General features: G+C 30.2%; 1 protein-coding gene across 1 annotated transcript; it reads right to left on the bottom strand.

Moving 5' to 3' along the window:
* Positions 1-845: 845 nt before the first annotated feature.
* LOC106681217 (alanyl-tRNA editing protein Aarsd1-A) lies at positions 846-13,575 on the bottom strand. Its single transcript, XM_014421420.3, has 12 exons — positions 13,329-13,575; positions 11,961-12,089; positions 11,731-11,890; positions 9,588-9,680; positions 8,901-9,022; positions 8,702-8,818; positions 6,814-6,944; positions 5,414-5,480; positions 5,204-5,295; positions 3,236-3,290; positions 2,149-2,243; positions 846-1,105 (listed from the first exon to the last, which is right to left on the bottom strand). Exons 1-12 carry the CDS (start codon positions 13,368-13,370, stop codon positions 982-984), a joined length of 1,227 nt encoding a protein of 408 aa, XP_014276906.1. The 5' UTR covers positions 13,371-13,575; the 3' UTR covers positions 846-981.
* Between the last annotated feature and the right edge of the window lie 96 nt (positions 13,576-13,671).

Raw genomic sequence — 13,671 nt, 5'->3', positions numbered from 1 at the left:
TCCAAGGAAAATAGTCTAATGAGCTAATGTTCTCATGATTGTTTAAATATTTGTTTTCTTATTTTATTAATTAAAAAATAAACCAAATAATGGTATTACTTGCTACACAGATGGCTCCCTTACAGCCTGAGGTTGATGTGGTGAAAAAGTATAAGAACGTATATCTATCTCCATAGGGAGGCATATATCAGTATTTCAATCAGAAATACTTGCGATAAGTCATTGCGCCATTATTCTGAGAGGAAAGGCTCTTCTCTGGTTGATGAATTGTTATCTAGCCACAAGATATGGCTGGGCAGTAATAAGGGCTCTTAATAATCCCACAACATGCTCAAGAGTTGTTGAAGACTGCTATGCAGTACTCAACAAACTAATGTGATAAAGTTAGTATTGAATGGGTCCCGGTAATGAAAATGCCAATAGGCTTGCAAGGAGTGGCTCAGAGACCATTCCTATAACCTGAGCCTAAGCTATACTTAAAATAATATTAAGGCAGCTTATGGCTTAAAAAACAAACTTTACAGAAATGTGAACTAAGGTGTGTATAAAAATGATGTTAATATATGCAAACATTTAATTAAAAATAAGATGAACAGTGAAAAGTATAAATAAAGAAGAAATACAAAAAAGTGTAAATACATATACTTTCTCTTTACATTGTATGTCTAATAATTGTTTATATTTCTTGTTATTTATACTTTTCACTATAAATCTTATTTTTATTTTATTTAATTTACTTTGTTCATTTTTTTTTTTTTTAATGAATTTTCATATCATTTTAAGCCATTCTTTAGTTCACATTTATTTCCTGTTATCTTTCTCTGTTACATAGTTTTAGTTGTTGGTTATTTTTTTTTTTTTTAGCACTGCACAGTGGGGCGAAACTTTGGCTCATAATAAATAGTTTACTTATATTTAAAACATTTTAATTTTGCAACACTAAAATATCTTCTTAAACAATTATTAACAAATAAAATCAAGTTAAGTAGGACCAAGAGCTTCTTCAATTAAACTTATCACCATTGATCTTTTTGACATGTTAGCAACCCTAGCTTGATACCTGTTGCCTTTGCCATTTCCTTTACCAGACATGAGTTCAGTAATCCTAAAACATTAGAAAAAGAAACAAAAAAAGGTTAATAGGTAAATTTTAATAACTTGATAATTTTTTTTTTAAATACTGGATGTTTTAGTAAATTCTTATTTAGTTGCAACTAACGAAATAATAATATACTAAGGCTGCGGTCCGCAAAATTTTTTACCTGGGAACGCTAAAAAATAATTTGTGACACCCTATTTGGTCTAAAATAAATAAAAATTATCTTTAGGGCAGTTGAAAAACAGAACTAAGTAAAAGCTGGAATGCATTGTATATTTGTTATTTCAATTTTAAATTGTTTATTTTTTTTTTCGTAATATTTTGAGACAGTAGCATTCACTTACGGTACCCCTGGCATACACTTGGTGCACATCACGGTGCTGTAGTACTCACAAGAATCTTTTTTAATATAAATAAGTTTTTAATTAATTTTATTAAATAATGCTTACAATCAAAGATGGGCAAATAAAATAATATTCTGAAAACCAAGAAATTATAATAAAATGGTTATTGAAATAAATATTAATCACAAAACTATGATCCAGTAATTTTTAATTAATAAATAAGTATTGTATCATTGACAATTTTAGCTATTAGCTTCAACTATGGCTAATTTTTGCCTATCTCTGCTTACAATAATTATTTATGTTGACTAAAATGAAATTTATATAATTACCTAGTACTATGGTCCTCATCACACTTTTTCTTTTTATGTTCTATTCTTATTGGTTTTCCCATTTCTATGGTTATTTCCTCAGAGTATGACAATTGATTGTTATAAGAATATCTTTTCTTTTTTTTTAATTGTAATTTTTTCTATGTAAATATGTTTTTAATTTAACTTGTTAGTACTGTACTGTTTGTTTTAAAATGAAAGGTTTTTTCTTTTTCAGTTTTCAGTACTAACTATGGAGTCACAAATTAATTATAGAGTTAAAATAAATCCATTCCCTACTAAAGCCATAAGTAGATTTTATTGTTAAATTTAAAATTGTCGGAAATAAAAAAAAACTTTAAAAAATAATTCTATTATAATTCAAATTCCTCACTTGGGTCCGAATTCAGCTACAAGCTTTTCATTGCCATATAAAACAGCATAACCAACTTCTTTTTCATCTCCAATTGTTAAAAATAAAAGAATGTTCTGAAAACAAAGAAATTATATTAAAATGGTTGTTGAAATAAATATTAATCACAAACTATCCACTAATTTTTAATAAATAAATTATACAAATCACAAGATTTACAACAAAAAGAGCTGGACTGAAAAAAAAGTTTTTTTTAATGTTATAATGAACTTTAAACTATGTTATGCTAAACTCTACACAGAAGTCCCCTGCTATGTTTCTTTTTTTTTTGTCTATTGATTTGGCTTGATATTTGAGGGCTGGCTACAATTTGGGATAGTCTAACTATTAACAACCTGTAACTTAGGTGACTAATTAAAAGAGAAATATAGGCCCAGTAGTTTCAGAGAGAGAAAAGCTGCGAATGTTGGACAGACAAATTTTTTTTTGTATTCGATTTTCGGATGCTACATATCTTGGGATGTAAAATTACAGTGTTTTATCTTTTTTTTTTTCTCAACAAAGGTCCTTCATTCAAAATAATAACAATTAAAAAAACTTGAGATGGTCAAAATAAAAAAACTTCTGATAGTAGGAATTTAAAATTGTGCCACTTACAATCTGGCAATGCAAACGTAAGTATTTCATAAAAAATTGAATCTATTAAATAGGAATAAGGAACAACATATGATGTATCCTAAACAATAATAAATTAGATATTACATATATGAAGAAAATATTGTTGGGGGGTGCGGTCAGAATATAACACAAATAAGTTGAAATAACTAAAAAAAAAAAAAAAGTGTTATATTCTGACCGCACCCCCATCTTCTCATATATATAATCCACGGTCTACAATCTTCTCATCATAAGATATTACATCACTGCAGTCATGATGCAATCAAAGTTGACTCTCTGACTTCCTCTCCTAGGTGAATTAACATCTATGTTTTTATGCTATGAAAATTAAAGTTACTGAAGAAAAAATTGTGAATTTTAGTTATGAATTTTATTTTGCAATAGAAAAATAAAACTATAGTTAAACAGAAAATGTAACTTCGATAATTACCGTATCATTGACTGCTTTAATGAATGCATTTATGAAGTCCATTTCACCATCTTTCCTAAAAACCAAATATTTAAAGTTAATCCGTAATAATCTTAAAGTTTTCAAGATAATTCACCTATTATTGTAATTATTTTATTGTCTAGCATGAATTAATAAATGGAATTTGAAGAATGACATAAAATCATTAAATAAATCATTACAACCATACTAAAAATATGAGGCATGTACAGAAAGTAAGAGTACTATTGGGTTGCAACACAGGATTGGTTCTCCTGAACATAATGAGCACCAGAGACCCAAATCAGTACCGAAATTTGTCTTGTAGTATCCGTTTCTGTGAAATATGTCAATAAGAAATCCTGCCAAATGCGGAGGTAAGGTACAAGAATGCTAATAGTAAAGGTGCTATGAACTGAATGAACATATTTAAGTGGTATCATAAGTTCAATGAAGTTATTCAAATATTCATGATGAACAAAGGAGTGGAAGACCTTATATTGTGACTGATGAGTAGGTGCAACATTGGATGAAATGTCTGCAATGTTTCCAAAAATTTCCAGATCATAGTTACATGAAACAATTACAGAAACTCTGAGATATTGAAAATTATTCTGAAGATTTGTTTCAAACCAACTGATAGGATAAGCTCAAACTGAAACAGGTCACAAATGCTTGCATGTTCCTTGAATGATCTGAAATAGAAGGTGAGGATTTTCTGAAATTCATTGACTAATGATGAAACATGGATGACAAAAAGACAGTCATCACAGTGGTTCATCTGTCCAAGAATTCAAAACCTATTTGGCCAAAAAAATCATGGCATCCATGTTTTGGGACCAAAAAGGGATCATTTTGATTGATTTTTGCTTCTGAGGGAAACCATTATAGCAGCATAATACTGCGAGACTCTACAAAAGCTCAAGAGAGCAATACAAACAAGAGAGTGTGTTTGTTGAACAACAACGCCAAGATGCTTTTGAAGTCATTTGGTTGGGCCATTTAGTTGAGGGGTTGGTCTAGACAACCTTTGAATTGCAATGGCACCGGCCTCACAGAATGAAAACTTGACCCTCCCATCATGGTTAGAACAGACTGGTTGGTGGTAGGTAGGGGATAGTAATGTGTTGAACCATCCAGCCTACTCCCCTGACTTGGTGCCTTAAAATTTTCACCTTTCTCAAGACTCACGTTTCGACCTAATGAGGAGGTGTAAAAAGGGATTGTCGGATTTACACACCCGATTCTGTAAATTTATTTAATCTCATTTTGGTGCTTACCTCAATGTGAAATCAAGACAGTATGAATCACGTGTTGCAACATGATGTCACAGGTGCCTGTCATGTCTAGACAGCCTAGTCATTTGTTCAGCCACCAATAACACCTTTTTCTTATGCTGGGTAGCATTCGTCAAATCACTGGAGCAGTAAAATTTATGCCACCACAACCTCATAGAAATCTAGAACAAGACGTGAGGAGAAGACAGCGGCACTCTTGGTCCAGATACTTCAACAACGCATGACACGGCGATTTTCAGCCATATCACCACAGTATCGTGAGAAACAACATTTTCTCTCCTTTACTTGCCACTTCAGGGACTAAATTTTGTACAGTAATAAATTATATGATCACATTCAATTGTTCAAAAATGTCTCACAATTTATTTTACATAACTAAACATGCAATAAAGGGCTCCTGGTCGTAAGAAACGTATTGGACCTCTGAGATTGCAAACACGGTTCTTGAAGTGGACGAAAGAGAAGCTGGACAGTTCTGCGAGGTGAGTATCAAAAAAGCTTTTGCCACAACTTACAACCTACATAGAACGGGAAGACAATTATATGGAAAAATAAGTAACACATATACCTATAATATGCTTTGATTCTTTTTTAAATTTTAATAATATAAAAAATTGAGTACCCTTACTTTCTGCACATTGGACTGATTTAGAAAAAATAAAATTAAAATTACCTATGAAGTGTGTAAAAGTTTGGCTTAGGCTCTTTACTTTTTAAGATGTTAGCTTCGGCAACAGCCATATCTCTCAGTACATTCTGAAGGTTCTGTAAAAAATTAATAATTTTTAAATTAAAAAAAAACTTGGTCACATATAAATATTAATAACACTTCTATTCTTCAAATAATATACTCCATATCTATCAACTGGTAAAAATAGATTACCTTGTTTGATAATTTTACTGATTTCATTAATTTATCCACCAATGAAACGTGAACATCAGGTCCATTGCTGTAAACAAAACAAAACAATATTTATAGACAGTTGTTGCTCAATTAAATTTTACCTCAAAATTTTTTAGCTCCTCATTGCCACTTATGTCTATGTTACTGAGTCCTTACATGATTTGTTGTTGGTTCATACATTTTGACCATAGAAAAGGAGTCTGTTGCAATACAGCATGCAGATTATCAAAATTATTGTGGACTAGTATGCTGTAAATTTTCTCTGAATGAAAAAGTAAGTAGACCAAAAATACTCAGTGACTACTGCACCAGAATAGTACTTTCTTTTCTACAGCCTTACAACAATACACAGAAGAGGATCACGAGACTCTCATAATAAAATGGCAGTGGCAACCAGGCACACTCAGTAAGAATGAAACATTAAGTCTCTCAAACAGCAGAAAAAATATATAATGGTGAGACATACACAAACAGAGAGGAAAATGGGGGAAGGAGAGGGTAATTATAGCAGCTGAGTGCATATAATGCTTAAATTGGCTAATTAAAAAGGGGTAAGGATACTAAAGGGGTCATGTGATGATATGGTTATCTGTTTTTTTTTTTATTCTTTAAAATTAATATCTGAATAAATTTACTATGCACATTATTACTAACCTATAGTTATTATTATTTTATTGTTCAGATATCAAAAGATCTTTTGCTACTTATCAAAGCAGGAAAAACTATGCAAATGCATAATAGAATTAATAATAAAATTTTAATGGACATGGTAGAAGTTGTAAGTTAAGACCAGATAAGTTGGCCAGATCATGCATTGAATTCAAATGTTGGTTATTTTGTTAAAAATGGAAACTTCATGTATAATTTTAAAACAGTTATCTAAGGAGTATTTTGTCTTAAATCCAGTTTTCCCAACTCAAATTCCTGCATTAGTAAATGTAAAAAATTTCTCTAACTTTTTTTTTTTTAACTGAGCTTTTAGGAGTAAAAACCTTATTATTTTAATGAGTAATTTAATTTTACTTAAAACAAAATAGTTTTAAGCCTATATGAATAATAACAATTAAGTTACAGTGTTTTTAAAAAACAAATTTCTGCTGTAGCTCCAGGCATCATTTTTAACAGGTTCGGCAGCTCGTGTTCTTTCGGAAATATATGTTTTAATACCTTCTAGAACATACATAAAGTTCAGCTAGTCTCTAATTGTTTATACCACAAAGTGGGATTTGACTGGGGTATTAATAGATGATATATAATTAAAAATAAAAGTATAGACTATTGTTTGCAATAATTGGTTCTATATAATTTTGTAATCTTATAATTTGAATATCTTTTAAGCATAAGAACACATATAAATGGAGAAACAGAGATATGCTCACTTGAGGATGCCAGTAAGAGCCTGCTCTCTTTCTAACATAACGGACAACCTCTTTAATACACGACCTCCGGCTAAAAACATAAGATTCACTTTGCCTTTCTTTCCCTTCTCTGCTCCCATCAACTTGATAGCCTATGGACAGAGTAGATCGCAACAGATATAGATTAAAATATTTAATTAATAAATTATGGTATTTACAGAATAGGAAGACAAATAAAAAAAAAAAAAGCTCCATTACTAAGTTTTTCAATTTAAATCCTAATCCAAATTCATTAAATTTAGTCCAAGACTAAATATCCAAAATTTATTTATTTGACCATTCATTATTCCAAAAGAATTTTAAAATTATATTTTAAAGGTATCAGGGAGCGGGATGTTGCAGTGGAAAGACGCTGTGCTACTAATTCAAAAGAATTGGGTTCAAATAAGGCTGTGGCAGATATTTATTCTGTTACTGTAGCTGTGAGCCAGTCCTGTGGGTTTTGGAGTCCTCTAGGGGAATTCCCAGTCTAATAAAATGGGCACTATTAATTAGGAAAAGATATGGTGGTTGAACGTGATCTTGATAAAACCACCTCCTTATATAACCATTGTTCTAAAAAAAAAGTATGTCCTTACAAAATGCTGAACCACTGACCCTTTATGGGTTGTACCTATTTATATAATTATTATTATTTTACAACTAAATAAAAAATGTATGCCAAGTATAAGGGTCAATATAGCCTCCTTACTATTTCTATCTTCTTTATCCCATATATTCTTTATTTAAAGTTTATTTACAAAAATTATCCCTTTCCTGTATATTTCTATAGTATACATTATTAACTATATTTCAAGATTAATGATTTATCACTTAAAAATAAATTCTAAGAGCCGCTGTTAAAACTTAGGTGTATGCAGAAAACTAGTTGCTTTTATTCATATGTAGGCAAAAGAAGTGGGTGAAATTTGATCAAATTTATAATAATCCATGTCTATACTAATCCACAACTTTTCTCCAACTTGAATGATGAACTGGTGAACAGCTATTTTCAAAATATACAATATGTAAATAATATAATATATCAAGGAAAATATATTTGCCCATGTGTAAGCGAAAGTAGTGGATGGAATTGGATAAAATTAACAATACACAGTATTCTATACTAATCCTTAACTTTTCTCTAAATTTGGGCCAAATCTAACCACCAATTTTCAAATATAGGTATACCAAGGGAAAGAATGTGCATGCACTAATATGCACAAAGTACTAGTCAGAACCTGAAAAAAATTGATACTGGAATAATTACGCACTAATCTCCAAATTTGAACCAAACGTACTAGCCATTAATTAAATACATGTGAGCCAAGGAAAATACATTACATCCAAAGAAGCATGCAAAAGCGAAAGAAGCGGATGGAATCTGATAAAATCCATAAAAATGATATCAAAATTGCATTTCAATTGATTCAGACCGAACATAAATTTGAGTATACAGACAGACAAATGAACCAAATTTGTTCCTTGATATTTAAAATGTAAATAGGAGTGAAGATTTTTGATTATGTGAACAAAAATTGGTTCCAGTTCCTAGTATGAATACAGGGACGTGACAGCCGTGCAGGTCCCAGTGCGCTCGGTTTGGAACGTTGTGGGTTCGATTCCCACCTGGGGCAGTTAACATTCATTTTTCGGAGGTCCCGAAGAATGAATCTTGACACTCCCACCTTGGTTAGTACATGGTGGCAACTCAGGTAGCCGTCAGGGGTTGGCAAAAAGGGCCACTTGGCCCACTTGCCGGACTTGTTCCTTCCACTAAATACCAGTACCAGTACCAGCATGAATACAAAGCTTTCCTAGCTTTGGCAGTGAGAAAGTGAAATGGTGTTTTATATAAAAAAAAATATACCTGTAACTGGCTTAGGTTAGAAACGTGAGTACCACAGCACATATTACTCTCAATGCCTTGTATCGTAACTATCCTCACACTTCCTACATGATCTTTAGGTAGCCCTCGTGTCCTGGTCTACAGTACCAAGAAATTTATTAATTATAATATTCTAAAACATGATCAAACAGTATTATTGATTATTGTCTAACATCTATACCTCACTTAAAAAAGGATCGTTTTCTTCATAAACAGTCACATCAACAGGTACAGATTGTCTAATTTTCTCATTGACCAAATATTCTAATTTGTTTATCTGTTCTTCAGTAATTTCTTGTGTATCTACAAATAAGTTTACTTTTCACAAATGCATATGAAAATATACTTATTTTTTTTAATAACAACTGTCTTTTTATTGTAAACTAAATTTGATTAATAATAAAAAGTAAATAAAGAATTAAAAAATAGTGCAATATTTTTTCGAAGTGCATTAACATGATAAAGAAAGTTAAAAAGTATAGAGCAGGGGAATAAAAAAGAAGCCTTAGATAAGAGTAATTTTTAGTCTTACAGGTCTTTAATGTACCAACAATAAAGATGAAGGGGATATAACTGTGGGAAACAGAGTTAATTAATTAAAGAAGAATTTACAAAAATGTTTTTGTAACAATCTGAGATAAAAACAGTGTAGATAAAGTGTCCAAATATTTATCCTCAGAATAATATAATCCTAATAGAGTATACATAAATACTTCCACTAACACCCATCATACTAATGCAGGACAACATGAAAATTATCATTTATGAATTGCTTTAAAGCTGTTTCATATTTATTTAAAATTTTTAAAAATGAATCTTCATTTAGAATAGTTTTGGTTTTTAATGTATAATTTATAAATTTCTTTACCTAGCTCAAGGTGAGAAATTTCTTCTCCAAGCCACCAGGATGTTGTACCGTAACCAAACTCTGCATCAGCGATAGCTGTAATTAAATGCTGCCCTACAAATAAATAAAATTAAAAAAAATAATACATGCTCCACTAATATAAATGAAAATTCAATATAATATAAACAAATATACATCTCATGATTTAAAAATTTTATTGCCAAGTTTGTTTCTTTCACTTACAGGCAGGTTTTAGGTAAGTAATAATATAATATCATCACTACAGACTAGTTAAGAAGATAGTTGAAAAGCAATATAGATTAAATTATTTATATAAGTTTAAATTGAATTTTTACTTTCCTTCTTATTAGGTAAGAAGAATAGTGTAAACTGATCAAATGTTTGATGTTGACTTCTCAATGGATCTATCCATTTTAGACTCTTGAGTCCAACCAAAAAAAATATATTTTTGGCCAATGGTCTGTCTGTGGGTAAGTGCCATAATTATCTCTTGAATGGATTTGATTGCTTCTTTTTTTGTGTTCATAGGATTTTTTATTTTTATTAAGAGTTTTAAAAAATGCCATTTTTTTAAACACAATTGAAGTCAATTAAATTTCTTACAAAAATTTTTTTTGCACCCATGTTTTAAAAGTAATTTGCACAGTTTCCCAAGGAAACCTGCTAACATTTAGTTCATTACTGTTTTGAATAATTCAACATTTATAAATCACCAAAACATTCCTTATACTCGTTTGAAAGATGATTAAATTGTTCAAAAATATTAACTAAAAAATAATTCAATAAAACTTTTATCGGATCAATATGAGTAAAGATGCAGGAAGGAATTATTTTATGGGTCTTAGCAGTTAAATAGGTGTCGTGTGATGGTGTGTCCAGATATATATTTTTTTATTTATGTGTTTATTTTAATAGACAATGGGGATTTTATCAAACAACAGAAAAAAAAGATTTATTATGAAGAGAAGATGGTAAGGGTTGTGGTCAGCAAAGATATACAAATAAGTAACACTTATTTATTTGTGCCGACATTTCAACCCAAATGTCAGGCCATCGGGGCTAACAACAGAATTATCAGCAATTTAGGTAACTATTTCCGCTTAGTTTAAATTATTTTTGAACTTGTATGCCCACAATCTACTGGGCGAGATCATTCCTACTCACTTTAGAAAGTTTCTCTGTCTTCTAAATATTTTTCTACTTTCTTCCCACTCCCACATATCTCTTCACTCTTGTTTCTTACTTATTAATTTTTTAACCATAACCTTGCATAATATAGGACATTCTATATTTATTTTAACTTTATTATTTTTCACTCATCTATACTACTGTGTATCCTTTATCCATTGTGGGAGAGGATAGTTCATTGGTAAGGCTTAGTGCTACTAACTCTGGGTTCCAATCTGGCTGTGGCAGGCAATTACTTTCTGTTTCAATGTAACTGTGAGTCAGCCCTGTACTCTCGGGAGCCCTCCGTGGTCAATCCAGCCTCATAAAATGGGTGCCCTTAAAAGGGTTTTTACCCATCTGGCAGTCGAGCGTGATTCTGACCAAATCACCTCCTTGTATAACTGTTGGTCTAGTAACAGTATTCTCTTATTTAGTACTGCACCCTTAATCCTTCCTGGTTTATATCAGTATAAATTTAATTTTTTTTTTTATCTATTGTAGCATATATTCATTTTCTTTCTTAACCATTCTTTCATACATTTGATTGGGTTGATTTAAATTCACTAAATAAATTTTTACTGTTTATACTTTTTAATCATTACTTACAAATTTTATTATGTTAATTTCAATTATTTATCATTCACAGTTTCTTCTGTACCTGTCACTATATTTATTTCTTTATTTACATGAGCACTGTAATTTTTTTTTTGGTATAATTATCTCTACAATATTATATTTTATCTTCTATTACTATCAACTACTATCCACTTAATTTATTGTTACGTATATTTCCAAGTTTGTTTCTTATTATTTTTCTCAGAAATTGATTAATCTTATTCTGTGTTTCAGCCCAGAAATTCAGGTTGAAACAGTACAAATAAATAAGTTTTGATTATTTGTGTATCTTCTCCTCATATCAATCTACAGTCATCTATTATCACCTTATTTTATATTATACATATTACATTCTAACCAGAGTGCTGCTGCATATGGTCTAATCTTCTGTCCCAGTTAATAATTTGTTTAACAGCTAGTCCAGGTTCTAGTGGTTTTTCAACAAAATGGACAGCTTCGCTACCATTTCGTCTAACATTTAACACAGGTATATCACCAAGGAATCCATAGTCACATGGCTAGGAAAAATATTTATGAGAACAAAATAATTAATTTTAAAAAATAATATAATTTATTTATTTTGTCTACCTGACCACCTCCTTCTGGGAATAAAATAGTATCTTCTAATATTACATCATAGCCCTTTAGTGTTTCTTTTTTACCATTTACAACAGTTTTGAACTCTGCTGTGCTACATGAGATTACTTTGGAAGAAAACTAAAAAAACAAGAAACTGAGAATGAAAATTAAATCAAATAAGAACTTTCTTGGAATGGCTCAATATCAGATTTTTGTTTTTATTTGAAATAAGATTTTTGTTATTAGCAAAAATTAAAATCAAAATAAATAATATTCACACATAGAATATATAAATATTTTAAGTTTTAAACAATAAAATAATATGCTATATAGTTTGTGTAAAAAAAAAAAATACTGTTGATAGAAAAAATTAGTATATGTCTTGAAGAAAAATATAGTTAAAGTTTAGATTAAAGGGAAATAAATATATGTAAAGAGCTAATTTATAAACATTAGAGTTTATATTGTTTTGATAATGATTAATAGTACACAAAAGTATACATCACTAAATAATGCCTTAATCCATTCTCAGAAATAAAACTTGATTTAAGTAAATTACAAATATTAGATGTTTCAATTATCTAATAAAAAGGATTGTTAAAACAAGAAGTTGGTGTTCCTTTTTTTTTAAATGTGTGAATTTAACTGTATATGACATGAAATAAGAACACACCAAATACAGAGAGGAAAAAAAAATTAGGTCCACTAAAAAATGGTGGTGCATAGTGAAAGAAAGAAAAGACACTTCTGAAGAAGAATGTTGATAAAATTTCAATGTGTTCTGTCATAGACTGTTAATGGAAATTTTTATCATTCCAGAATTAACATGGTCTTTAATAATGAAAATTACACAAAGAACTTGATAGTCATGGAAATTAAGACATTTTATACAAAATCTTAATAGGGAGAGAGTGTGCTAATGTCTTCTGATCCCAGGTTTCAGATCATTATTTACTCTGTTGAATCAGCCATGGGTTGGCTCTGTGTGTTCAAGAGACCTCCTGGAGCACACTTAACTTCTAAGGGGAAAGACCTGGTACTTGAGCAAGATCTTGGGCAAATCATCTCTTTTTCACAACTGTTGGTTTAAAAGCAGTACTTCCAAACAATGTACTTAACTCAAGACCCTCCATTGGTTGTAGAGGTACAGGTTCACAAAATCTTAAAAAATGGAACATCCTTTTTTCACAGGACTCTTCTTATATTTTAGAAAGTGACTTAAAACTAGGTTTGAAAAATGAAATGCAGAGACTGAGAAATACAATAACTGGGAATAGTGATTATGTTGATATACTGAACACTAAAATTTCTTATTACAATCACAATGGTATAAATGGGCCCTGACAACCATAACTATCATACTAGAAGAGAACTTACTTCTTTGAGAAAACTATCATTCTGACAGGCAAAAACCACCATTGTTAAAAATTAAAATTAGACTGAAAAAAAAAAATTTTGTTTTTCCTAAATTGATACAGATGCAAAGAACAGTATGTGGAACTTAAAATTGACGTGGCAATTATAGTCATTAAGTCAATCAAAATTAATCTGGGTTTTCCCCCAATTCATCCACTTATATTATTTTCAAAATCTTTAAAGCCTAACTTAACCTTCCACCTTTCAAACATACCGACAATGCACTATTGATGATTTTAATTTATTTTTGCAAAGTTAAGGAACTTCAATTTTTTTCGCATTTTAAAATATAATTTAAAATTAT

The sequence above is a fragment of the Halyomorpha halys genome, unplaced genomic scaffold, assembly GCF_000696795.3.
Source record: "Halyomorpha halys isolate HHAL.00 unplaced genomic scaffold, Hhal_1.1 Scaffold320.1, whole genome shotgun sequence".
In the NCBI taxonomy this organism is placed as follows: Eukaryota; Metazoa; Arthropoda; class Insecta; order Hemiptera; family Pentatomidae; genus Halyomorpha; species Halyomorpha halys.
Note: the sequence above shows the minus strand (reverse complement) of the source record. Positions and strands in the feature narration are given on the sequence as shown.

What these genes read in the sequence shown, in the direction of transcription:
- LOC106681217 (XM_014421420.3), bottom strand. Translation starts at nt 13,370, where the DNA reads ATGGTGGTTTTTGCCTGTCAGAATGATAGTTTTCTCAAAGAA. An exon ending in CCATATGCAGCAGCACTCTG is followed by an intron (nt 9,681 to 11,730) that starts GTTAGAATGTAA and finishes ATTTATTTGTAG; the next exon opens with GGCAGCATTTAATTACAGCT. An exon ending in AATTTCTCACCTTGAGCTAG is followed by an intron (nt 9,023 to 9,587) that starts GTAAAGAAATTT and finishes ACTTATTTGTAG; the next exon opens with ATACACAAGAAATTACTGAA.